Genomic DNA, 26,822 nt, shown 5'->3' with positions numbered 1-26,822 from the left:
TACATAGTAAAACAAAAAACTGATTCTTTTTGAGAAGTAGTAAATAATTAATAATCCAGGCTTTGCCAAGCGTGGCTAATCACCCATGAGGGTCTCAAGGTGCTGAATTGTAGGCTCGGTGCGATTAAGTGATTTGCCCAGAATCACAGGATGTTGAGCTGATGCCGAGACTTGAACCTGGTTCCCGCAGCTTCTAAGTCGGCAGCTCAGGCCGTTCCGCCAAATCCTTGATTTAATTTACACAAATACAGTGTAGCCCAGAAGCACAGAGGAGTACATCAATGACTCCCCATATAATTTGTGTGTCTACCAGTGTTTGTAAAAAGAGAAAGATACAAGTGATTGTAAAAAGAGAAAGAACCCTATACCTCTCTATTACTGTCTAAAGGTTAGTGCTCACAATGTCTCGTACCCACATAGCTAGGTGAGATGAAAAAGTGAGTGTTCGAGACCAGATATTATTGCCGGTGTTCAAAATATCAAAGAATGCCAGCTAGACACTTATACTGCTTAGACAGTCATTGACTATATACTGAGATCTATTAAGGCCAGGGAAGGATTACGCTCATCGCAATGGTCATCAACAGTGGCTATTCAGATGGTGCCCATATATGTCATCATTGAAATCGTGTTGATGTATTCCAACTGTATAAATCCAATGTAGTTCACAATTCAGTAATTTATGTTTGACCTTGTTGTTTTTTGCAATCAATGGTTAGTGAGTCTCTGCTTGGATTTATGTTTGCACTAGATGTTGCTCCTTGATTTACCGGTACAGACTTTGACTCTCCTTGTAGTCGTATATAGGGCCACAGGTGCATGTGATTACATAATTTACATTCTCAGACTTGCTGGCAGTGTGATTGATGAACCAGGTTGAAACAGGTTTGATCTGTTGGTTGGATACTTGCAGCAGGTTGGTCCCACAATTGCTCTGGAGCTATTGAGTTTTTTTGGTTGAAACAGTTTCAAAGTCCCCAAATACAAAGGGATTTTATGTTTTCAGAGATTAAAGCGCTTCAGGGGGACAGATCTGAAATGCACTCAGATGTCATGGAACAACCATTCAGATACTTCTCAGGGTATTCCCCCTTAGCCCTGGAGCAAAAATGTTCAAATGTTTCCAAAATTTTGCCTGGTGCCAAAGCAGCCACATGTGCACACTTCTAAGTGCCACCGGACCTCAGGGGAGCACCTAGAGACTCTCTGGGCGAGGCCACCAACAAAGACCAGTCCATGTTCCATTTGCCACTGGTCAGCTGAGAATTATAGAGGAAATAACTCTTGCAGCTGTCTCTGTAGCCACAAAAGAGATAAACAAACTGACCTTTGGAGTCCACTTCTTCGTCCTGGGAAAAAGGTTGTGAAGTCTCTTTCTTTAGAGCTCCTCACAAGTCATGAACAACAGGACTTAGTCCTCTTCTGTTCTTCCACAGGTCCAGAAAGTGTTCTGGGTCCAGCATTGCAGTGTGAACCAGCCTGTGGGTGGGATGATTACTGGGCACTCCCTAACTAGTGGGTCCCATGTGCAACCCTGTCTACTTTTTCAGTAGTTCCTATTTGCCTTACTGCATCCAGGCCCAGAATGCCCTGTGCAAGCAAATTTCAAGATGGTGAAAGTCTTCGGCCACACTAAACATGGACTCTTAGGGGTATTAGTGCTTAGCGGGTGCACCATAACAACCCCATTGTCCTCCCAAATCTAACAATAAAATCCATATTGAAGCATGTCCTGTACCCACAACAAACTAAGAGGCAGAAGACAATACTATTAAGCAGAGTTTCACACTGTGGTTTCTAAAGATGCCACCAGCCCTCAGGCTTCATATTCTGCTGAGCTTAGAGGAGTTATCTATGCCCAAGTAGGTCAACCTATTAGACCTGGGTGAATTTTCACACCTAATTTAGGCCAAGCACCCGCTGGGCAACGTCCAGCAGCTTCAGGCAGGGTAAAGATAACTTTCTGATTGTGAACTTTCCATTATTTTTAATAAAAATCAGACTTTACAATTGCATTGGCTTTTATTAAATCTAAACATACAGTTTGAGTCTGCCGATGAGTCTGCCGATGGTACAGGTCAAAAGTTATAGATTAAAGAGTGTAATCTATACTTTGAATCGTCCTTTGTGCTAACTACAGTCTGACCAGGGAAATGTTGTTTTGAGCCTAGTCACTGAACATACCATTTCTAATGTCCCAGATGTTTCATTCTTAATATTATGTATCCTACCTTGTGGGCAGCAACAAACATGTAGGGTTGATGTATTTAATATTTAAGGTAAGGTTTTTCTACCTATCAAAATAGAGATTTTGATAGGTCTGTGCAACAAGGTTCAAGCTCTGCTGCCAGGCTACACAGGATAGGCCCGAAGCCATGTTTTTACTGCGATTGTAGTGGTTGGCAAAATAGGTGTTACAGTTCATAAGTTGCATTTAAGTTGCTGTGCCATGGTTGTATTTTTGCATAATATACTGTTGCCATCTAGAAAAGGTAAACGTGCCAATCCAGTTTTAAGCCAATTCAGAATTTTTTTTAGGGGGTCAGAGCACATACACAAGACACTGGATAGCAGTGTCCCAGAGTTAGAATTCAAGATTCACGCAGGTGAGTCCCACAAAAAAATGAAAAACTGGGGTGACCACCCAAAAAGTGGCCATTACACAACAGTCATCTAGAATGATAAGGATTTCCTGATGTTTAATCAAGGGCGTTTTGTCAATCAAATAGAGGGCTTTCTTAGAATCTTTCAAGAAGGAGCATGCTTTCCACTAGATGTCTTAAAAATAATCACAAAATTGTGATAATGATTCCAGGATAGACCGTATCCCTGAAACCATCAGATAGCCCAGTGGAGGTTTTTTAAATTGTCCAGTAGTGTTTCCATTCGTTACAATCACAGGGACTGGTGAACTTTTCTGGCAGCATTCATTCCTTGACGAAGTAAGTTAATTCCTCTAATAAAAGGGCATGTTCTAAGGGTCAGTAATTTACCTCAGACCATGTTTGAGTGGATTGAAAGACGGGCTTATGAAGTAGCGGCCCCATTGACAGTGGGTTTATAGTATAATTTAGAGGTTATCCAGCTTCCCTCCATATTGCCTAATAAACAAATGAGGGTTTCCTGAGTGATAATTCCATGGATGGGATAATCCTTGACTCTGAGTCCTTAATAGAAATTAAACTTTCCGTTACGCTAGCTAGGAAATTTTTCATTCTATGTCAGGACCACAGGCGAGGATTATGCTAGTTTAAACCTTACTTACCACCAAATGAGCCATATCCAGAACTGACTTAAAGTAGAACCACTTAAAGGTAGAAACAGAGGACCAATTGGCTGAGTTCATTATATCTTCCAAGCGAGCACCCAAATGGAACATCTGAGGCCATTGCTCCACGAGTGGAGAGTGCACCAAAGATTCTTAGATCAACTCCCACTTCCTGCATTACTCAACGTACCCAACGGGCTATTGTTGGCTGGTGGGGGGGAGGGTCACCGCTTTGTGCGGCTACTTGAAGGTGATTAAGAGCTGTCCCTGTAGCCAGAAGACCTCGGACGTCTCCTCCTAGGTCCTGAGGCATTGGACTATGCAAAGCTTTGGAGAGTCCGCGAACGATAGATACTCTAATCCTGGTATTAGACTTCGTACATCTGCTTAGTGTAAAAGACATACCAAAGGGAGGAAAAAGCCCTTCTTGTCTAGGACTTTAACATCCGAAACCCTCTTGCATGACATCATGCAGAGCAACATCGCCAGCTTCGCAGAGAGCTTTTTCCATGAGAGGAACCCATTAGGTTGCCATAATAGAAGAAGGTTTAACACCTTGTTAACATCCCAAAGAGCCAAGTAGCGCTGCTCGGGCGGCAAAGATAGCCTAATACCATGTAGGAGCCTACACACAAAAGGGTGCTCCCACACCGGGGACCCTTCCACCGGTACATGTCATGCTGATATACCTGAACAGGTGTTAATCGACTGGTACGCCAAACCCTTCCATGCTAGGTTGGCCACAAAAATAAAAAAAATTGTACTACATCGACACCTACGGAATCACAGCCCCATCACACACACACACACACACACCAACAGCACCACCTTTTCCAAGCTGAACGGTATCGTTTGATGGTACCATCTGACCGAGCCTTTGACAAGAGGTCCTCAGCTTCCGCCGAAAGTCCTGGGAGCGACTACAGTCCCCTGTAGTCCTCCACACCATCAGACAAAGCAGCCCTTCTAACACCATCTGATATGGAGTCCGATCCGGATTGAGGACAGTTGGATATAGGGAGAGAGGGGATGGAAAATCCCAGGAAAGTTCCAGAAGAACCCTAAACCAAACTTGAGACCTCCAAATTGGAGTGACCAACACAACTTACGCCTGTTGGCGCCTGATCTGGGCCGGAGTCCTGGTAATCACTATAGAACTGGGAAAACGCATTGCCCTTCTCCATTGGCCAGTCCTGTAGAAAAGCGTCCGTAGCCACCGCCAGAGGACCCAGCCTCCAACTGAAGGATCTGGGGAGCTGATGGTCCAATCTGGATGCAAAGAGGTCAATTGAAAATTGACCCCCATTGGGCCTGAAGACTTGGAAAGACCTCCATGTGAAGCTTCCAAAGACTGGAGTCCCAGAGGTGATAGGATTGCCAGTCCACCACCCTGTTCTCCTGACCTGGCAGATATTGCCCTGTGACTGATGTTTGAGGCAAAAGTGCCAAAAGTTGGTCGCAAAATCCAAGAGGACCTTGGACCGAATGCCCCTCAAGTGGTTTATGTACCGAACAGCTGAGATGTTGTCCATCTTTAAAAGGACACAGGACTCGATCTTGTCTCGTGTCCAACAGCGGACTGCAAAGGACCCTGCCAGAAGTTCCAAACAGTTGATGTGTAACCTCTGTTTCTGAGGAGACCACAACCCTCCTGTTGTAAACTCTCCACAATGCATGACCCAGCCAGCCCTGCTGGCGTCGTACTCTATGGCCAAAAGGCGCTCTCCCATTCCATGCTTCCATATGTGAAAACCATCAAAGAATGGAGTAGCCTTGAGCACATAACATGTTGCAGGGCTCTGCAGAACTCTATATGAAACCCCTGAATTGTTTGTAGGACACATGCATCGCTTGTAATTAACGGCCAAATGTGGAAAGAATTTGCCAGATGGTCCCCTCCCCTTACTAGGAGAGAAGGGTGAACACTAATCAGAATTGGAGGCAGCATCGAACCCCATGTGTCCTCGGCCTCTGAAATGTCGACCATGGGTCTGGTAGAAATTGCCAAAGCAGGTTTGATCTTGGTACTGCCCGCACTTGGAGCATTGCCCCCTAGGAGGACACTCGTCGAAGAATTGGTCAGCTGAGCGGCCCCAGCCTTGGCCGTCCCCAAGGGAAAAAAGGGAGGAAAAAACCTTCTTAAAGGAGAATCGGGCCTTATATAGGGAAGTGAATGTGGTTACAATTTTCCTTAATTTCTTGATAAACTGCTCACCAAAAAGCCCTCCTTGAGCCACCACTCCCACCTCGGAGTCCGCAAGGTCCTCCAATTTGGGGCCAACTATATTTAGGAAGGAGCACTGCCACTCGGTGGGCAGAGCAAATGGACAGAGTGCAATTGGAATTGCCCATGAAGGCAAGTGCACGCTGTGCCCATCCGGAGGAAACCTCTGGAGATATGAGAGATTCCAAACCATCCTGGTTAAAGGGCAAGGGTGTCCAGGAGTTATCCTGGCACGCCCACCAGGACCTGTCAGTGCCCTTTTTGGGGTTCTTAATGAACTTGGCCAAAAGGATGGCCATTCCGGGATCCAGTTTCAGAACCAGGTCCGTCTTTCAGTCTGAAGATGGGCAGGAGCATTCTGTTTTTAGAGAGTTGCATGTCTCTTTCCCCAATGGAGTTCTGATCTGCCCTGCTACATAATTTGCCACCTTCCTAGAGCTAACCGACTCAGTAGAACAGGGTTGAATGAGCTCCTCCATACCGAAGATGACCGAGCCATCACCAGGTGTGGTGGGGTCAGTAGCTGGGGGTGCAGGAGAGGGGGCTCAATGGCCAGGAAGGGCCGGCCTCATCACCCATGTCCCTGTGGGCATCATCATTTGAGAGTAAGGCGACCCTTGGTCTATTGCCCTCTTTGCGGAGTTCCTTGAACAGGAGCTGGTTGGGCCATATTGGGGAATGCCTCCCTAGGAGCACAGAGGCGTAATGCTTAACCCCTGCTTCATGGGGACACTTAGGCAGAACAGGATCGTCATCAAGGGAATGGGCTGGAGAGCTGGGGAGGGGGCACAGGTATTGCAGCACCCTGAGAAATGGCCATTTTCACGCATTCGCGCACAATTTGCCGTGATTAACGCTGCTCCTTAGGAGCCATGGCCTCCTCCACTGCCTGATATATATTGAGGTATACACAGTGTCATAGAAGTCATCATCCCAATGGAGGGCAGCCAAAGGGTCCCCCTTCTTATTGGATTTCTCCCTCATCTTCTATGGCCTTTGACCAGGCGGTAAGAGACTGACATGCGTAGGCAGCAATACACTCCTGAACACCCACGCTAGCAGCAGCGTCTGGAAAATGGGGCTCAGCGCGAGGTGCTACCAGTTTGGGTGCCTGAGGCCCAACGGTTCAATAGTGGGCAGAGCCTCGCGTTCTATGGGTCCAAGCCCCAGGGACACCTCCCCTCCCTCCTGTGCGATATCAGTAAATTGGTGTGATGTCAGCAACGTGGGAGTGTGTCCTCTTTAAGGCTTTTGCAGCCTGACACAGTAAGAGACCTTTTTGGGGTGGAAGAGAAACACTCAGTACTGGCCCTTCATGAAGCATAGTCACCAGCAGTACTGAGGCTTGAAAGCCTGTGCAGACCCTAGTCAGGGGCGTCACTCTTCAGGGGCAGGCAGAGGAGGCTCAGGCAAGCGGAGCGTGATTTTGGCTCCCTTCATTGACAGGGATACCAAAATTGTGCTGCCCGGATGCATAATTGAGTGCGGGCATCGGTCTATGGGAGTGGCATCTCCATTCAGGCCTTCTGAGGATAAGACTTAGTGAATTACTGAGGAGTTCATCTCCTACCAATCTCTCTGCGTCACTGCTTTTTATCCAGAATGTACATCTTTTCATTTCTGAGCCCCCTACCTTCATGGTGTGCTATTTAAGCCATGGGGTCGCTCCAGCCAGGGATTCCCCATTCCCACTAGACATTTTCTGTGTTGAGGGAAATGGTTTCCCTTCTTGACTCGTGCTCCTGGGTAAGGGGGTGAACACTCAATGTCCCTATTTACAGGATAACACGGGCGCCATCGCAGTCCTGCATCGATCCGTTGTTTATGGCGTTCTACCTCTCCTGAAATATGGATGTGTTTTCTGTCTATTGGTATTCACAAACCTTACCAGTCAATACCTTGTCTTAGAACACAGGTCAGACACGAAATGGAATCTGGACTTCCAGGACCAAATAAGTAAATTGAGGTTTCACTTCTGCTGAATCATCTATTGCATCTCTGAACAGTGTTGTGCGAAGGGTAACTTGCACTATGTGCAATTGTCATCTGCTTATTCTACTCCTCTTCCTTAACATTAGTTATTTGCCTAGTTTCTCAAAGCAGGGTAGTCCTTTTTGTTTCCCCAAAAGCTGTTACTAAGTCTCGTGTTATAATTACATTTTTCTTTAATGTATATTTTTAATATACATCAATTATTTCCAGCAAGAGATGTATTCTGTATGTTTAATCGTCATCATTCCCTGCAGAAACAATTGATCACGAAAGTCCCCTCCAGTAACTTCAGCTACTTCGCATTTTTTGTTTCTCCTTTTCAGTGTAAGATCAGCTTCCCCCATCTCACCCCCTTCATGTTTAAATACAGCTTTAAAAACAACAGCCCTTCAGTTTCTTCTCCAGAACGGACCCCTGACCACTGTGCTCTTCAAACTTAATGGGGGCAGAATTGCATTGCAGAAGATTTGCGCCCAAGGTGGCCGGGGCCGAAGTTGGTTGATCTCTGGTGATCGGTTCAATTTACTTACGATTTCTAGCCATTAGGCTGGAGCTGAATGATGGTGATTTGGTGGAGGCCCAATGTCCACAGAAAATTGGATCTTTGATAAGAGCCCTGTTATCAGAGGGGGATAGGTTCTCATTTACATTTAGATGAGTATTGATTATTTATTTACTCGGCCAAGTGAGATTCGTTTCCAATCTTATCTCCCGCGTCTCTGCTTGTCAGCAGAGAGAGAGATGGAGGCTCCTGACATCAGCTCCAGATAGCAGCACTTTGTGGGAAAGATAAAAGTTGGAAAGAGCCTTTTTCTTGCCTTGACTGAGAGGATAAGTTTTGAAAATTAGAACTGATGTGGCAGGGCTTCAGGATCACGCCTGATGGCTGCGGAATGGAGCCGAGTGACAGATTGGGCTTATTGGAAGGGCCATGTCCTCTTCTGCGCCTGCAGTGGAGTTTACTGTGGGAATACTCTGTATTTCACAATTGAGCTTTACAGCAATTTCAAAATTAAGTGTAGCTTTATTTTTAATGATCTGGGTACGCTTATCAGTGAGCACAGTGCTAGACTTTGTCATTGTGGTGTATTTCTGTCCAAACAGAAAGAAAGTCCAATAATTGTGTTAATCAAATTCAGTAGAAAATGCCAGGGTTCTGTAAGCTCCCCAGAAGCACTTCTCTGCAGCCATCAAATCCCCCGATTAACTTCAGATGGATGGCCCTTTCCTAAAACCCCATCTTCTGCCGTATTGAACTTTGAAAGGCTTAGTAAAAGCTTGCTTGTTCGCTGTCCGCAAACATTATAGCAGCTCAGTGACAGCTGTGCTCTGTGGGCTGCCTTGTTAAATGAACTGCTTGAAATAAATACAGCCCTACCTTGTGCTGCTCGGGTCTTTCCTGCTAGGATTTAGAAGGCGAACATTACATTGCAGAAGAAGCAAGTGTTTGGCTTATGCTTGGGTTTGATCTGTCAGAGAGGCACCTCGCTTTGAGACGCTCAGTGACTGAAATATTAAATAATCCCCTTTTCTACAATAAGCAGTTCCCGGAGCCCCTCTTCTCCGGATCACATGGCCTCCCCTTTTTTATTAAAACTCAAACAGGTTTTCAACGTATATATTTTTGATCATGTAGGTGGGTGAGAGCTGATGTTTTACAGGAGCTATCCCCCCAAAATCAATGAGGAATAACAGCTTTGGCTACCACGAGAGCACAGCAGGATCAGAAACCCATTAAAAAAACAGGGGGCGTGGGTGTCTATGGTTGGTTGAGTGCAAGGCCTGGCATGGCGGGGTTGGCATAGTTATGTATCATAATAAAATCTTAATTTACATTATAAAAACACTAGAAATTCATATGTTACATTGACTTACAGTAAGCCGAAAATGTGAGTTTAAACGTAACATTTTAAATAAAAATAAAAAAATCACGTTACAGCCAAGGCCACTGGAATTATGTGGCAGTCAAGCACCACATTATGTGGCAGAGTTGACTAAATTATGAAGCAAGGAAAGGCAAATTATGCAGCATAATGTGGTACATTGTTTGATAGTATTACTTAATTATTTTGTCATTTCTGCACATTGTAATACTGTTTGGAAAAGATGTAATTTCATTAGTACCAGTTTAGCAACCAAATTCAGAAATTACCAATTGAAAGATTACCAGTTAACCTTTGCAAAGGACGCAATGTGACGCAACGCACGCAAACACGTTGCCAAGTTTTTAGTAGCGTTTGATCTGTTTGAGCTAGGAACAAGATATGTTTTGGTTAAATCTTTCAGATTATGCTGCAAATGATGGATTGTGTAGCGAATCCGTAATTATGCGAAAAACAGCGTGGCTTTAGAATCCAATAATTTCAGTGGCCCTTGTTACAATTAACTGAAGTAAGGGTAACGTGATGCCTTGCCTTGCCATGCACTGCTTTTGACCTCATGTATGACATCACTCATCAATTTCTATGACATCATTGATAACATCACTAATAGCATCGGAAATTACATCATTGATACACTGTGTATGGCGAAAGTACAAAATATAGTTATTTCCGTTCACTATAGTTGGTGAATTTCAGTGGAGTTTTGACTTTAAAATATTAAGTTTAAACTGACTTTTTCACCTATCTATACCATCACTTTAACCACAGTTTTTTTGGTCTGGTTGCCACTGTGTAGAGTTATAGGTATGTCAGAGGTTCCATAGAAAAGGCATTTTTTGTTTCTTTAATAACTTTGGAGCTGATCGACAAATCTGCATGAAATTTCCTAAGAACAAATCATCCACTTTGGTTTCTTCATGGAAATGTTAGCGCAGATCCATCGAGCATTGCCTTATTCAAAGGAGTGGTCCCAAAAGTGTGATTTCACAAGTTCCCATTTGAAAGATTGCTGTCAGATGCAGAAAAGCTGAATTGAATTACACCAGATTTGGCAAAAAGATACAGCTTTAATCCGAAAGCTTGCTTTATGGATTTGGTATAAGTCTCTTCATCGGTTTTTGAGAAATTAGACTTTAAAATGGTGCTCACATTGAGCATGAACTCGTTAACAATGGTAAAAAGTTAAGTGACATCTGGACCTTTGGAGTCCAGATATGCTCTGATTAGCCTATTCATATTCGATGGGGAGATCCTGATTGGTTGGCCACAACATGGTGAATGTGTTGTGGCAGCCATTAAGGGACTGTGGGACTCATTCTCCAGTGCTGAAAAAAAAAAAAAGATTTAAGGTCTCTTAAGGGGGCATGGTGATGGCACCTTGACACCCAGGGCCAAGTGGGGGAGTCCTAAAGTGCCCCCCAGTCAAAATTAAAATATATATGTTGGGGAAATAGTACCAAAGTACCAGCACCTGGTACCTCAGTAGCCAACATGTTCCCATTACACCTCAGGTACTCCATTACTAGTATTGTGATACCAATAAAGCATTAAAAAAAAAAACAATTAAAACATTTATTTCCCTGCTGCGCACTGCCGAAGGGCATGTGCCCCAGGTGGTGGAGCACTTGGCCGGGCCTTGCAGCCCACCCCACCGCACACGGTGCAAAGGCTGTGTGCAGCAGGGTGTTGGGCTATTCTTGGTCTTAGGCTAGGGTCTGGCCAGAAGGTCAGCACCTACAAAGAGTTGATTGCAGGGGCTGGCCTGGGGGCAGGTCCTGCTGCCAGCACCTCGGTGCGCAGCAAATGCTTACCTGTCAACCTTTTGACTTTAAATTGCAGGTTATGTGTAATCCTTAAGAGGGTGAGCTCGTTAAGGTCAGTAGAAAACAAACTCTTTTTTGAAGGTTGTCCAAGGTTTGTAAAGGGGTGCCTCTATCAAAAGCTGTGGAGGTATTCTGCTTAACTGTGTGAATTCTAGTAAATTGTTGAAATGCAAGTTTGAAGAGTAGATTACTGGCTCTTCCAGTCTTCAAGCTTTAAGGATCACTCGCACTAAAGCCTAAAGTTCTGTTGTTTTATTTATGTGATGACAGTCCTTTGCCAAGTAACATGGAAAATGTACACTTTGATCGAACTTGGAAGGAATCGAAATGAGCATTGCATCTCCTGTTTGTGTGTTACTGGTGGGAGATTGTAATGCTCATCTGTATAATCCACCTAATGTGGATGACTTTACAACTTTCCTGTGTCCAGCATGTCCATTATCACTTGACTGGTGATAGAAAAATGGGCACAGGTGTAGCTTGTTAAATTACTTCAAATTCTCAAACACTATAGGACTCAGTCACTGTCATTGGATAATATCAGAAGTGATGTCATCAAGTATGTTATTTTGGGAGGTCACCAGTGAGGTCCTTTAATAGGTCATAAGTGATGTAACATGTGAGTCACTAAGCAACGCATGACCTGGCGCACATTATAATTAGTTCACTAAATTATGAATGGTGAATTTCATTGCTTTTGTTTTTTAAATGTTTGTTCTTATCTCAATTCAACACCTAACTGTAGCATCACTTTTACACTTGTTTTTTCAGTGACCATACATATATATATATATATATATATATATATATATAAAGCTCAAACAGATCCACAAAAGGAAGCGCGCTCTACTCGTCGGTGCCGGCATCCGGGAAGGACCTATTCCCGTAAATCATTATACCAATTTAACACTAAGGTTAAAAATGCCGCACTCACAGGATTGTGATGAATCCACTTTTATTTTCAATAACGAAACATCCCACCACCTAACACCTACGCGTTTCGACCTTCACGGTCTTGGTCACGGCGATATATATATATATAGAGAGAGAGAGATAGAGAGAGAGAGAGATACACACACACACAGGTAAGGTGCTCAAAACAACTGAAAGCTCAATTACTTGTGAAGTAAACTACTGATACCCTTGAAGTAAAGACTCATGATGTAATGACCAAAGATGGAAAAACTGTAAAATTATGGTAATATACAGTGAAGCAGTTTGTCTGCCTTCATAATCTCAGGGGTGGAGACAGGAATATAAGCCTGCCAAGGAGGCTGGCCATGACAGTGTAATAAGCAACTTAAACATCTAAGTTGTGAACTGGCAAACATTTTGCTAATAACTTCCTGCTGTGGAAACACAGGCATCTTTATTCATAGAAAAAGTTGGATTAAATACATTTCTAATGTATGAAACTAAACAAAACACATCTGTAGATGGTTGCAGTGTCGGCCTCTTGTCAAGAGAGGTGACGGGAGGGTGGGGATTAGGGGGAGGTAATAAAAAAAATTACCTTTATGTTGGGAGAGACGGTTCCATCTCTCCTTCCTCTTCGGACTCCCCTCCAGTCACGTCGCTGCTGTCATCAGCCAGATAGCAGTGTTTTGATTGGTCTGAGCGCCCTACTTCGGCGCTCAGGCAGGGAGTAGGGCAGTGTGCACTCTCTCCTCCCCGCTGTTCAATACAGCCTGGTGGAGAAATGCAAAGTGCGCATGACCGTTTGGCCAGCCCAACACGGCCGGCAAAAGCGTCATGTGCACTTATGTGCACATAGCCCTCGCCCAGCCCCGCCCGCCCCACCCTAACCCTGCTCCCGAGGAAAAATAAAATGATAATGACGTTACGTTTTTATCATTTTATTTTTACCTTTCATCCACTGCATAAAGCAGTGGGGGGGGGCGGGATGATCCTCGCCTTAGCGGAGGAGCCGCCGCTGGATGGTTGAGGTGTAGGGACAGGGTTTTCTATGTTATTTAGCATATTAGTACATGGGGTAAATCACCTGGGTGCACATGAAGACCAGGAGTAAGAATTGGAATACGATCATAGATTTTTGTGCGTACTCCCATACTAGTTTGGAATTGCGTACCATTACGTAGCTCCTTGTTTTAAATCCCATATTTTTAGGTTTACGTACGTTTGTGAACCAGGCCTAGAGTGCGTATTTCATCGCGAGCGCTGAAAGGAGTGCACCATCTATGTGATCCGTCATTGTTGGAGGCGGATATAGGGGCGCGCGGTCTCATTGCACATTCAAGCACCCTGCACTAATGTTAGCAGAAAAGAGTTAAGGTGATACGTACATCCACAGAAATCCCACTCATGCACAGCAAAGAGCATATTCAAAGCTTTTTCTTCCTGATGCGCGTCTGAAAATGTTTGCCTCAGGATTACAAAAACCCATAAAAATCCTGTTTAGTATCATAACTTTGAAATTCTCCTCGAATGCCTGAGCATCACATTGTTAGCAGACCATTATGTTACATGATCTCGCTGCAATAAATAAATCATGTGAGTATCTCAGACATACTCTCTAGTGCAAGGGTGGAGCGTATTCTCTTTGGTGCTGCTCCAAATTGAAGGCTGATTTGTGAAAATTTGCTTTGGGTTTGGGCACTAATAATAACCTCAATCAAAAGGGTGTTTTTTATATAGCGCTTCATACTGCACTTCTTACTGCATTTTTACGACACACTGAGTAACATCTTGCTGTTAGCATTTTAATGGTGTAAGGGCTGCGAGGATGGACAGTACTTGATGACGTTTTATTAAGTCAAATGAAGCAGTGGCTAAAAAATTAAAAAGCAGTTTCAAGGGTGGTATGTTTACATTTCTTTGGAAAGGACATTGTTTTATTTAGATTTCCCCCGGTTTTAGCACTTGAATTTAGTTTACGTGCTGATTCGTTCGTTTTGAGTTTGTCAGGAATCCCCCTACCAGGGTAAGAGGTCGATCACCAAGGGCTTTCAGGTATGGCATTGCTAAACTCCCTGAATAGACTGCTCATGGGGTCTCTCAAGGGATCATCTGGATCCGGTGCTCGGTAGCGCACACCCAGCACAGAGATGAGCGACGTGAGGTATGGACAGCAGCTCCTCCAAACTCACCAAAGGGAAGGGGAAAGATACTTCAAACTCCTAGGAAAACTTTAAATAAAGAGTAAATATGCACCAACACTAGAACAGAAAAAATAGACAAGTAGGATACAAAAGAGAAAACAGTAAGGTGAAACCTACTATTGGAAATCAGTGGAGAATCCTGTAATTTCTGGACTAAATTACTTAATAAGGAGGAGAATCAGCTGATGGTTTTTCCTCTGCATGGATAGTGTATCGGAGGAAATTCCACTGAGAGGAAATTCTCTTTGTTATGTAGCGCGTCCTCCAGAAATCCGAGGGCTTCTCACGTAGGCCACCTAAACAGGAGGTTGGTGGTTCTCAAGAATTTTAATTTGGACCAGTGTTGGCTGTGGTGCACAAATCAGGCCTTGGCTGCTTTCAGGGGATGTCCAGTAGGCCACCACAGCTTAGAATACTTAGAATAAACTTGAAAAGACAGAAGCTGTAGGCGGCGGAAGCTGACTTGGTGGCTGATGCACTAATGCCGGATCGTGCTGGATCTGGCTTTCAGTTAGTTGTTCCTTTGGAGATTCTTTTTGTTGGTTAAACCGGTTTTAAGTGCTCTGCCAGTGGATGAAGCACAACACGTTTTCATTAAGAATTCGCTTGGCAGGAAGAGCTTTCCTTTCTTTTAACCCTCCTGCCTACTATAATTGGGAGGCTGATGAACCAGAACAGGAAGTGGGGTCACTGTCTGAGTTTGGAGCCATCAAGGATGCAAAGGCACCTGTGCAGACAAGAAAACCACCTTGCTGATTATTAGTATAAGATTCCATCCTGGACGTGGCCAAGTGAGGAATTCCACTGGCTTCGTTTCCATCAAAGTCCATTTAATCCATGGATTCCTCTGTCCAGGTCAGGACCAGGCATGCCTTTGTGTATTAAACCTGAATGAATGAAAGTAATATTTATATTCACCCATAAAAGTATAATTTAGAATCGAGATCTTGCCGATCTAATGCCATAGAAGGTGGATTAAAATTAAATTTTCTTTACAGTTTTTTGGTCAAGCAAATCTTCCATAGAGGAGTCCCTAAGATATTTATATGAATTTATCCAAAGTCTTACTAAACATAAGGCCTGTAGGTGTCAGGCATCTGGGTATTAAAATCAGGACATGGATGAACCAGGCTCATTGGGGTAAATTATTCTTTATCTCTGTGTTCTCTTAAAAATAGGACAGGCTAGCAGAGAATGTCTGCACACTTGCTAGAAACACAATAGAAATGTGCATTTTTAATCGAATCATGATGTTTAAACCAAAAGGCTCGTTGGTTTAGAGTTTCACTCATTGCACTAGCGGGGACTGTGCACTGGTGAGAGGCTCCGTCTGTTTACTGAAGTAAATGTACTAGGCCCCGTATATCACTGAAACCCACATACATCAGTAGCTTAAGGTGTTCATGCAAGGCTTTGCTGCACAAGGAGGGCACCTGCCTCTGTTTTTTAGGGCAAAGCCTACCAGACAGTGTGGCTTTCCGGTTTGTTAGTGACTCTTGTGGGCATTATCATTCTGAGGGCTTCCCTGGGAAGGCTTTCCACCCTTTGCTTACTATTGGCTTTGTATTTTGTGACTCAGTTGCTTGCTTTCTGTTTGATGGCTTTTTTTGTTTTTGTTTTAGGCTATCCAGCTTGAGTTTGTCCCTCCTATGGAGCATCTCCCTATTTACTGTATGCTTCTGAGTACTGGCTTTCTGTAAAAAAGCCTTTAAATGTTGTTTTTATTTTTCACAATTGCTGTGCATTCAAATACAGAGGTCAAACATCAGGCTTTATGGAAGGGAGCTTGGTGTTTACTTTTCTTTCTCTGGCTTTAAAGTGAGAGAATGTATGCAAAGATCATGCTGGATACCCATGTGAAAGGACATGCTGTAGAATGTTGTTTTTTGCTTGCACACAACAAAAATGAATAGTTATGATATTTAAGAATATATCTGAATTGGGGAAATTCAAATGAAACACATTTTTTGTAATTCTGAAGAGTGGTGGAAACAAATAATTGAATTCCATCAAAACACATCAACAAACTGTGATGATATTTCCACAGACTATTAGTGCTCAGTAAAACGCTATGTCAGTACAAATGTAATGGTCATTTCACTTGAAGATGTGTTGCCTATTACGGCACCACATGCATACTCCCACACTAGGCCACTCCACTCCACTCCACAAACCTCTACTCCACTCTTTCTCCCCCCCCCCCCCCAGTCTACCATAATCCACTCCATCCTGCCCCTATCTACCCTACACAACTTTAATCTACCCCTCTCCAATCTGACCCAATCCACTCTACCTCACTCCAATTTACCCCACTCCAGTCTCCCCCAATTTATCTTGCTTCTCTCAAGTCTGACCCACTCCAGTCTACCGCACTCCACTCCAAGTCTACCACATTCCACGCCAATCTACCACAATTCATTCCACTCTACCCCAATCAAGCCCTCTCCATTTCAACCTACCCTACTCCAGTCTGCCCATTCTAAGTCCACTCTACCCCAGTCCAATCTGCCCCACTCCAATTTACCCCCATCCAGTCTGCCTCACCCTAAACTACCCCACTCAGATTTGACCTTTGCTTCGCGGCGCTCAAAAGTGCGCGCCTAGACTACACCTTAGCGGTGAAGGTGAGGGCTGAGTATGTCTGGGAGTTGGTATTTGTGTCTGAAGTATGTATGAGGCAATGTTATTCCCGCTTCATACATGACAAGGCCTCTGATGTATTTAAGGGCCCTGGACGTTGGTCTCTGTCACATAAGAGGCAGGTTCCCAGCACCAGCTCATGTTACTTGCCTCATACATACCCCCCCTCCACCCCATCCTCAGCTATGAACCCGAGGCTCATCAAACAACCATTACACGGAGCACACCGACTGCCACTGGCCGATGAGTGCTCAGCAGAGGGCAGGATTTGTGGCACCTTGGGGCACCTCCGAGGGCGCCCTGACTCGGAGTCATAGCTTGGGGTGAGCGCTCTACTGTCAGATGATGTCCCCTCTGGGTGGTCGCGCAGCATCCCTGGGCCGCTCCTGGGCACTCGCCTCACATGTCCTTCTCTCCCGCAGGCCCGCTGTACCGCCTGGAGAAGCAGGCCCAGCCCAACGTCCCCGTGGACCTGGACGGCACGCTGGAGAGCCAGAGCACGCTGGAGTTCTGCCTGGTCCGCGAGAACAGTACGTCTGCCCTTTTCACTTCTGCTCTTGCTAATGTTAACGCTTCTGCCGCCTCCATGTTTGGCACAAAGACCCTCTGGTGCGGCGAGCCCCTCTGCAGCAGCCCTGGCCTCCCCGGCTCTTGTCAGCGCCTTGCCAGAAGAATCTCCCCGCACGAGGTGATTCACTTCAGGCCTGCAGGAAACAAGAAATGGTGAACGACCTGTTTCATCACTTCCCGAGTATTTGTTATAAAAAAGAAAACATGTTTTCGGCAAGGTGCTGACAAGCCTGGTACAACGCCTCAGCTCGTGTGTCTGTGTGTCTGTGTGTCTGTGTGTCTGTGTGCGTGTGCGTGTGTGTGTGTGTGTGTGCGCGTGTGTGTGTTGGCTTCTGTAAACTACTTGAACCGATTTGTCAAGTTCCCTTTCAAACTAATGACTGGGACATGCACCGAAGGAGACACTTTTTAGGGTTTGGAACAGTGCACTTTAGAGACGTGTGTGAATATCACACCTGACGCTGGACAGGGTGTAGCCAGACCTACTGTGTCACACTAGGCGCAGTACAGCCGGCACGACCACCGCTCTCCATCACACATCACTGCACGGAGTAAAGTGGCACCAATCGCTTTAGCAGTGTGCAGGAAGGAGTTGGACTGATTTACACAATACACTAGACTCGCCACCCCTTCCCATTGCGCTCAGTACATGGGGACCAAACGCCACATTCTGTTAGAGGTCACATTGTACACTTCCCATGACATTGCGCTCAGTTCGTGGGGACCATGTGCCACATTCCATTCCAGGTCACATTTTACACAATACACCAGACCCGCCACCACTTCCCATGACATTGTGCTCAGTACATGGGGACCATACGCCACATTCCATTAGAGGTCACATTATACATAGTACATCGGACCCGCCACCACTTCCCATGACATTCTGCTCAGTTTATGGGGACCATACACCACATTCCATTGCAGGTCACGTTTTACACAATACACCAGACCCGCCACCACTTCCCATGACATTGCGCTGAGTTCATGGGGACCACACGTCACATTCCATTGCAGGTCACATTTTACACAATACACCAGACCCGCCACCACTTCCCATTACATTGCGCTGAGTTCATGGGGACCATACGCCACATTCCATTAGAGGTCACATTATACATAGTACATCGGACCCGCCACCACTTCCCATGACATTCTGCTCAGTTTATGGGGACCATATGCCACATTCCATTGCAGGTCACATTTTACACAATACACAAAACCCACCACCACTTCCCATGACATTGCGCTCAGTTCATGGGGACCACGCGCCACATTCTGTTAGAGGTCACATTATACACAGTACACCAGACCCGCCACCACTTCCCATGACATTGCGCTCAGGTCATGGGGACCATACGCCACATTCCATTGCCGGTCACATTTTACACAATACACCAGACCCGCCATCACTTCCCATGACATTGCGCTCAGTACATGGGGACCATACGCCACATTCCATTGCAGGTCACATTTTACACAATACACAAACCCACCACCACTTCCCATGACATTGTGCGCAGTGCATGGGGACCAGATGCCACATTCTGTTAGAGGTCACATTATACACAGTACACCAGACCCGCCACCACTTCCCATGACATTGCGCTCAGTACATGGGGACCATACGCCACATTCCATTGCAGGTCACATTTTACACATTACACCAGACCCCACCACCACTTCCCATGACATTGCGCTCAGTACATGGGGACCATACGCCACATTCCATTTTGAGGTTACATTGTACATAGTACATCAGTCCCGCCAGCACTTCCCATGACATTGTACTCAGTACGTGCGGGCATACACCACATTCCATTGCAGACCACATTTCACACAGTGCATAAGATCCGTCACTACTTCCAATAACACTGATCACTGTACATGTAGATCAATTCCACATTCCGTTACAGGTCATATTGTAACATTCCACACAGTAGATGCACATTATACACTACATTCCTTTACGGGTCACATTGTACACAGTTCATAAGACCCGCCAGCATCTTCTATGACAACTGCGCACAGTGCTTGCAGACCATAGGCCACATTACATTACAGGTCACATTGTACACAGTACAGGAAACCACTGCCACCTTATATGACACTGCGCACAGTGCTTGCAGACCATGGGCCACATTCCATTACAGGTCACATTGTACACAGTAGAGGAAACCACTGCCACCTTATGACACTGCGCACAGTGCTTGCAGACCATGGGCCACATTCCATTGCATTGCAGATTGTACACAGTACAGGAGACCGCCACCACCTTATGTGACACTGCGCACAGTGCTTGCAGACCATGGGCCACATTCCATTACAGGTCACATTGTACACAGTACAGGAAACCACTGCCACCTTACATGACACTGCGCACAGTGCTTGCAGACCATGGGCCACATTCCATTACAGGTCACATTGTACACAGTAGAGGAAACCACTGCCACCTTATATGACACTGCACACAGTGCTTGCAGACCATGGGCCACATTCCATTGCATTGTAGATTGTACACAGTACATGAGACCGCCACCACCTTATGTGACACTGCGCACAGTGCTTGCAGACCATGGGCCACATTCCATTGCATTGCAGATTGTACACAGTACATGAGACCACCACCACCTTATGTGACACTGCGCACAGTGCTTGCAGACCATGGGCCACATTCTATTGCATGTCAGATTGTACACAGTACAGGAAACCACCACCACCACCTTCTGTGACACTGCGCACAGTGCTTGCAGACCATGGGCCACATTCCATTGCATGTCAGATTGTACACAGTACAGGAGACCGCCACCACCTTCTGTGACACTGCGCACAGTGCTTGCAGACTTCTATTGCATGTCAGATTGTACACAGTACATGAGACCGCCACCACCTTCTGTGACACTGCGCACAGTGCTTGCAGACCATGGGCCACATTCCATTACAGGTCAGATTTTACTGTGCACAGTCGAACAATCTGTTTCTTCCCATTACACAACATTCTACTCAGTACATACTCATAGTATGTTCAGATCAACTGCTTCATTCGGTTAGTTTGTTTTGACCTTACTAGACTTTAATTGTTAGCTCTTGTGCAAATGAGTTGCTCAATGGCTGATGGTTCTGCTACAGCTTTGATAACTGGGTAATACAAACAAGCATTGGCAAATCCAATAGATCTGGCTGTGATGTGCCAGTGCACATCCAGAAATGCTGTTAGCGTTCACAAGTACTATACATTACATGAAAATGTGCCATATTGGATTTGCCAGTGCCCGGGGCAATACAGCAGAAATGACTGCTTTGTGTATGGAACGCATAGAGTGGATAAAGAAGTAAGTGTGATAAAAGCGTGATGATCAATTGTACGTCTTTGATGTAAAATAGTCCGTCAGTTATTTGAAAGGCTTGCATTTGAAGGTGGAATGTTACAGAAAATTGCCAATAGCTTGAAGTGTGAGTAATATTCCTGTGGGTGGAGCCAAAGTCCACTCGACGTATATTTTAAAGAATTTTTAAAATAACATCTCACGGCAACTGCGCTAAGTCAGATCTAAAAATGTTGTAAGCAATCGTGTAGACATAACTTGGAATCTTAGTAACCTCTCCTTCTGCCACCGTCAGTAAAGAGTGTTTAACAAGAAACCCAAGAAAAGCCCTTGGGTATTGTTCAGTGGTTTCCCGTATGACCGGTGGAGCTCTTCAATGCTTCTGTTTCTCCTCACCTGGCCTCTCTTGTCTCTTACATGTTCCTCACTGCTTTCAGCCGCTGTCGCCTGCCCCTCACCTGGTCTCCCCGCACCCCTCTGCTGCTCTTCTCATGCCCACCACACTTACCTCCTCTGGCAGCTTTTGTCCCCTCGTCTGCTGTCCCAGTCAGATGTCTGTTGTTTCTGCCCATCATCTGCTGTGCCCTTGCTGCTTGCCTGCTCTCTGCTTGTCTGCTCTCTGTTGCCCCTTGTCTGCTCTCTGTTGCCCTTTGTCTGCTCTCTGCCATTGTTTCCAGCCCCTCATCTTCCATACCCCATTATCTCCAGTACATCCGTCGCACCCTTTGCTGTTGCCGTACCCTTTCGCTTCTCCATCACCTTTTTCATCCTCCTTGTGCCAACCCATCCTCATTGGTTTTTATCTCATCATTCTCATTGGTTATCATTCCCTTTCCATTGGCTCTCATGCTTCTATCAGCTTCGGTCCCCTCACTTCTCACTATTGGCTTCAGTCCCCTCACTGCTCACCATCAGTCCCCTCATCACATGGCCTTCGGTACCCTCGCCGCTCACCATTGCCCTTACTCCCTTTACTGACCACCATTGCCTTTACGTCCCTTGCCGCTCGCCATTGCCTTTGCTCCCCTTGCCATTGCCTTTTCTCCCCTTTGCCGCTCGCCATTGCCTTTTCTCCCCTTTGCCGCTCGCCATTGCCTTTGCTCCCCTTGCCATTGCCTTTTCTCCCCTTGCCGCTTGCCATTGCCTTTGCTCCCCTCGCCATTGCCTTTTCTCCCCTTTGCCGCTCGCCATTGCCTTTTCTCCCCTTTGCCGCTCGCCATTGCCTTTTCTCCCCTTTGCCGCTCGCCATTGCCTTTTCTCCCCTTTGCCGCTCGCCATTGCCTTTTCTCCCCTTTGCCGCTCGCCATTGCCTTTTCTCCCCTTGCCGCTTGCCATTGCCTTTTCTCCCCTTGCCGCTTGCCACTGCCTTTTCTCCCCTTGCCGCTCGCCACTGCCTTTTCCTTTGCCCCCCGCCGCTCACCATCCGCTTTGCTCCCCCCGCTGCTCACCATCCGCTTTGCTCCCCCCGCTGCTCACCATCCGCTTTGCTCCCCCCGCTGCTCACCATCCGCTTTGCTCCCCCCGCTGCTCACCATCCGCTTTGCTCCCCCCGCTGCTCACCATCCGCTTTGCTCCCCCCGCTGCTCACCATCCGCTTTGCTCCCCCCGCTGCTCACCATCCGCTTTGCTCCCCCCCGCTGCTCACCATCCGCTTTGCTCCCCCCCGCTGCTCACCATCCGCTTTGCTCCCCCCCGCTGCTCACCATCCGCTTTGCTCCCCCCGCCGCTCACCATCCGCTTTGCTCCCTCCCGCCGCTCACCATCCGCTTTGCTCCCTCCCGCCGCTCACCATCCGCTTTGCTCCCCCCACCTCTCACCATCCGCTTTGCTCCCCCCACCTCTCACCATCCGCTTTGCTCCCCCCGCCTCTCACCATCAGCATTTGTCCTCTCGCTGCTTACCATTCGCTTCCCTCCCCTCTCCTCTAACCATTCACTTCCCTCCCCTCTCCTCTAACCATTCACTTCCCTCCCCTCTCCTCTAACCATTCACTTAACTCCCCTCTCCTCTAACCATTCACTTCCCTCCCCTCTCCTGTAACCATTACCTTCCATCCCCTCACAATTGGCTTCCCTCCCCTCTTTGCTCACCAACATGCTTCCCTCCCCTCTTTGCTCACCATCATGCTTCCCTCCCCTCTTTGCTCACCAACATGCTTCCCTCCCCTCGCTGCTCTCAATCCGCTTCGCTCTCCTCGCTGCTCTCAATCCGCTTCGCTCTCCTCGCTGCTCTCAATCCGCTTCGCTCTCCTCGCTGCTCTCAATCCGCTTCGCTCTCCTCGCTGCTCTCAATCCGCTTCGCTCTCCTCGCTGCTCTCAATCCGCTTCGCTCTCCTCGCTGCTCTCAATCCGCTTCGCTCTCCTCGCTGCTCTCAATCCGCTTCGCTCTCCTCGCTGCTCTCAATCCGCTTCGCTCTCCTCGCTGCTCTCAATCCGCTTCGCTCTCCTCGCTGCTCTCAATCCGCTTCGCTCTCCTCGCTGCTCTCAATCCGCTTCGCTCTCCTCGCTGCTCTCAATCCGCTTCGCTCTCCTCGCTGCTCTCAATCCGCTTCGCTCTCCTCATTGCTGACCATCGGCTTGACTCCTCTCACCACACCTCTAACACCCCCTCCATCGGTTTTGGCCTCTCATTGTGCACCACTCCCATTGGCTTTGGGTTCCATTACCATGCAGCCATTTTCACTTTGGTCCCCTCACCCTTCCCATCTTTGGTCCCCTCAACCCACCCTTTCCATTGGTTTTGGTCCTCTCAACGCAAATCCCTCCCCGGCCCCTCACCCCTCCCTCCACTGGATTTGGTCTCTGCACTCCACCTCGGACACTGGCTTTGATCCCCTGCCTCCCAATTGGTTTTGATCCCCCTCACCCTGCCCCCCCATTGGCGTTGGTCTCCTCACCCTGCCCCCCCATTGGCGTTGGTCTCCTCACCCTGCCCCCCCATTGGCGTTGGTTTCTCTTCACCCTGCCCCCCCATTGACTTTGGTCTCCTCACCCTGCCCCCCCCCCCCATTGGTGTTGGTCTCCTCACCCCCCAATTTGCATTGGTCTCCTCACCCCCCAATTGGCATTGGTCTCCTCACCCTCACCCCCCAATTGGCGTTGGTCTCCTCACCCCCCATTGGCGTTGGTCTCCTCACCCTCACCCCCCCATTGGCGTTGGTCTCCTCACCCCCCATTAGCTTTGCTCCCCTCACCACACCTCACTATTGGCTTTGGTCTTCTTACCACAATCTCACCCCCCTTTGACTTTGGTCCATTCATCCCACCCAGACCATGGATTCCGATCCCTTCACAAAGTCCCCCAATCAACTTCACCCCTTTAGCCCCCAAATTGGTCTCTTCACCCCCTCAAATCTGCTCCCATTCTCTCACTCCTCCCCCACTCACTTAATCATATCCGGTTCTTTCATCCTCTCATCCCCCTCCCATATCCTCTAATTAGACCCTGCTCCCTCACCTTCCACCTCCAAACTGTATTGTCTTTGCTTCTCTCCCCCCATCAGCTCCTTCATCCTGACTCAACACCCTCCCCCAATTGGTTTCTGATTCCCCCAAACTCCTCTTTCTCAGGGCGCCTGGTAGTCTCACCCATCATCTGTGGTCCATTTGCCCCCTCCCCAACCCTCACCAACCCTACGGCTCTTCATCCTCCACCCATTGAATCTGGTTGCCCCTCCACCCACCCATACATTTGTTCCCGTAGTCTCACCCCCTCCCCCTCATGGGTCCTGGGTCGGAACCCCCCATCAGCATGTGTCGGTTGATGGGGCTCCGCCTTCCTCAGTTGACTGCATCAGAGTCTCGCGAAAGAGAGAGGGATGCATTAGACACTTTTATAGACTGTTAGGACAAATTGACAGAGAGCTGGCATAGGGAATTTTAGATGCTAAAAAAGTTTGGTGCATCTGAAAAGGAAGGTCCTACTGTGGTAAGAGACTTTGTTTCTTCCATCCTCTGACTAATGCTGCACCTTCCCTAGCTGCTTTTATGTCCACCTGTGAAATATTCCAGTTCTTATGTGCTTTGCACTAGAAGGGGCTATTTCTGTGTATGCAGAGTGCAGCACATGCTAAAAAGGTATCTTCTCAGCCATTAAATAGTTTTTTCCCCCCCTTTTTCTTCAAGCCACAAAACCATGTGAAAGAGAGTAAGAAGTTCTGAGTATACTCAGTGGAGGCCATGAAGTAAAGTTTCTAAGAGTTTTTCTAGTTCACATTTGCTCTAAAAAACAGCTAAAACTTGGCAAACCCCATAAGAAGCAGTCTAGGCCAGCCAAAGTGCAAGACCGCTCTCTCTGTGTCGCAACATACGCATCTCCAGCTGGGGTTGCGACTTCTGTAGCCTCATCATTGAGGTGCTGGACTGTTTCTAATGGAGGAGGAACTGGCCTGATTTCCATCTGCTATTTACTGTTTGAAGTGGCATGGTGTGCAAAGGGACTGGAATGTGCCCCAGAGTGTGTGAGATTAATTCAAGCATTTGATCCATCACTTTTCTGTGTTCATCAGTGAAGTGCAGTTTGACACCCAGTGGCAATAGCAGGCTCACATCTGGTCACACCCTTCTATATGGGGGAGACTCGGCAAGTTTCCTATGCTCATCCACCCAGTCGCATGTGCCCCTCACCTAGTCTCACCCACTTCACACAGGCTCCACATTCAGCCATCTGTTATTCCCTATTAAACTTCTCTCTTGCTTTCCCCCTCGCCCCTCATCTGCTTTTTAAGCCACTAACCTGATGGATAGCTGTTCAGTGAAAGCCTTTCACTGTTATATTTCACGATCTCAATTCATTTTCATATTCCCACCCCGCACCTTCTAGGTACAACCTCATCCTGTTATACAAAGATAACATATTGGGAAGGGATAAGCCAGAAACCGGACAGAAGTGGAAGGTTGAAGTGAATGAAAGACTTTATACAGTTAAAAAAATGCTCTAACATGTTATATCACCTATCAAGATTATTTAAACTGTTATAAGTTTATTTCCTTGTTCAGAAATTCTTAGGAAAGTTCTGCTGTAGGTAAGCACAGTTTAGTCCCTATATTGTTCCATTTTGCTTCTGAGGGTAAATCTCACCTCCTCCCATCGAACAGTGTCGTGGAGGGCAGAGTTTATGCAGCGCACCATGAATTATTAAAATAGGTCATAAATTCTCCTTCAAAGCTATCTATAAACCTATTGCTTTTAGTAAATTTCTTTAAAAATTGTCCTGTAAGGTACGCCATTAATATTTTTGTGTCTCTCACTTTATTTTCTTGGCACCATTTGGGAGAGGCCTTATGTTCAGGTGTGGCAGATTCAGTGAGACGGGCATAGAGTTCGCATTACAGTAAATAATGGCGGCTCCTCAAAGGCTCTGACTAATGCACAGCACAGACTCGCCACCAATCATTGACATTGTCCCATAGCAAATTTATTTCAATATGGAACAAGACTATGGCCATGGCGCACCAGTTCAAATGTTGAGGCTAAAGACTGAAACATAATCTCACAGTAATTACGCTGTATAAGCCAAGTGTTTGAAGTTTCTCCAAGGTGTACATGGTAATGATGTTTCACAGGTAGAGTTGTATATGATTCCACAATTTTATGCTTGTTCAATGGAGATGCGAGCATCAGCACGTACTTTGTTAGTGCGTGCGGTGGAGCAAAGGAGCTTAGTTTAGGAATGAAGGTTCCTGCTGTGGAGCTAGCAGCTAGATGTTGGCAGCGATGAATGGAGGATCTTGGTTGTAGAAGGACCCCCAAGCACAATGCAGAGAGATTTGAAGTTGGTCCTGATAGCCACATTTATCCATTGAAGTAGAAAAGGAGCTGGTGCGATGTGATCAGCACTCTTAAGAGTCTTGAGCCCTTTGAAGAGAAGAAGGAAGGCTGAGGTAGATGCTGTCACTGTACTCCATACTTGCTGAGATGAGGACATTGGTTGCAGTGACTTTGTGGAGGAGCATTAGATCATGGAGTATCAGTGTTA

The 26,822-nt window shown here is 46.6% G+C and overlaps 1 protein-coding gene across 3 annotated transcripts in view; it reads left to right on the top strand.

The window, feature by feature from the left end:
- The window catches only part of MAPKAP1 (MAPK associated protein 1), a 541,270-nt gene that overhangs the window by 397,354 nt on the left and 117,094 nt on the right, over positions 1–26,822 (top strand). For 2 of the 3 annotated variants that reach the window (XM_069241766.1, XM_069241763.1), the window contains one exon: positions 17,372–17,479. The exons of the other annotated variant lie outside the window; for it this stretch is intronic. In XM_069241766.1, the coding sequence (XP_069097867.1) occupies positions 17,372–17,479 (108 nt within the window). The remainder of the gene's footprint in view (positions 1–17,371; positions 17,480–26,822) is intronic. 3 annotated transcript variants of the gene reach the window in all.

The sequence above is a fragment of the Pleurodeles waltl genome, chromosome 6 (genome assembly GCF_031143425.1).
Source record: "Pleurodeles waltl isolate 20211129_DDA chromosome 6, aPleWal1.hap1.20221129, whole genome shotgun sequence".
NCBI lineage: Eukaryota > Metazoa > Chordata > Amphibia > Caudata > Salamandridae > Pleurodeles > Pleurodeles waltl.
The sequence above is the reverse complement of the archived record's forward strand: the minus strand, read 5'-3'. Positions and strand labels throughout refer to the sequence as shown.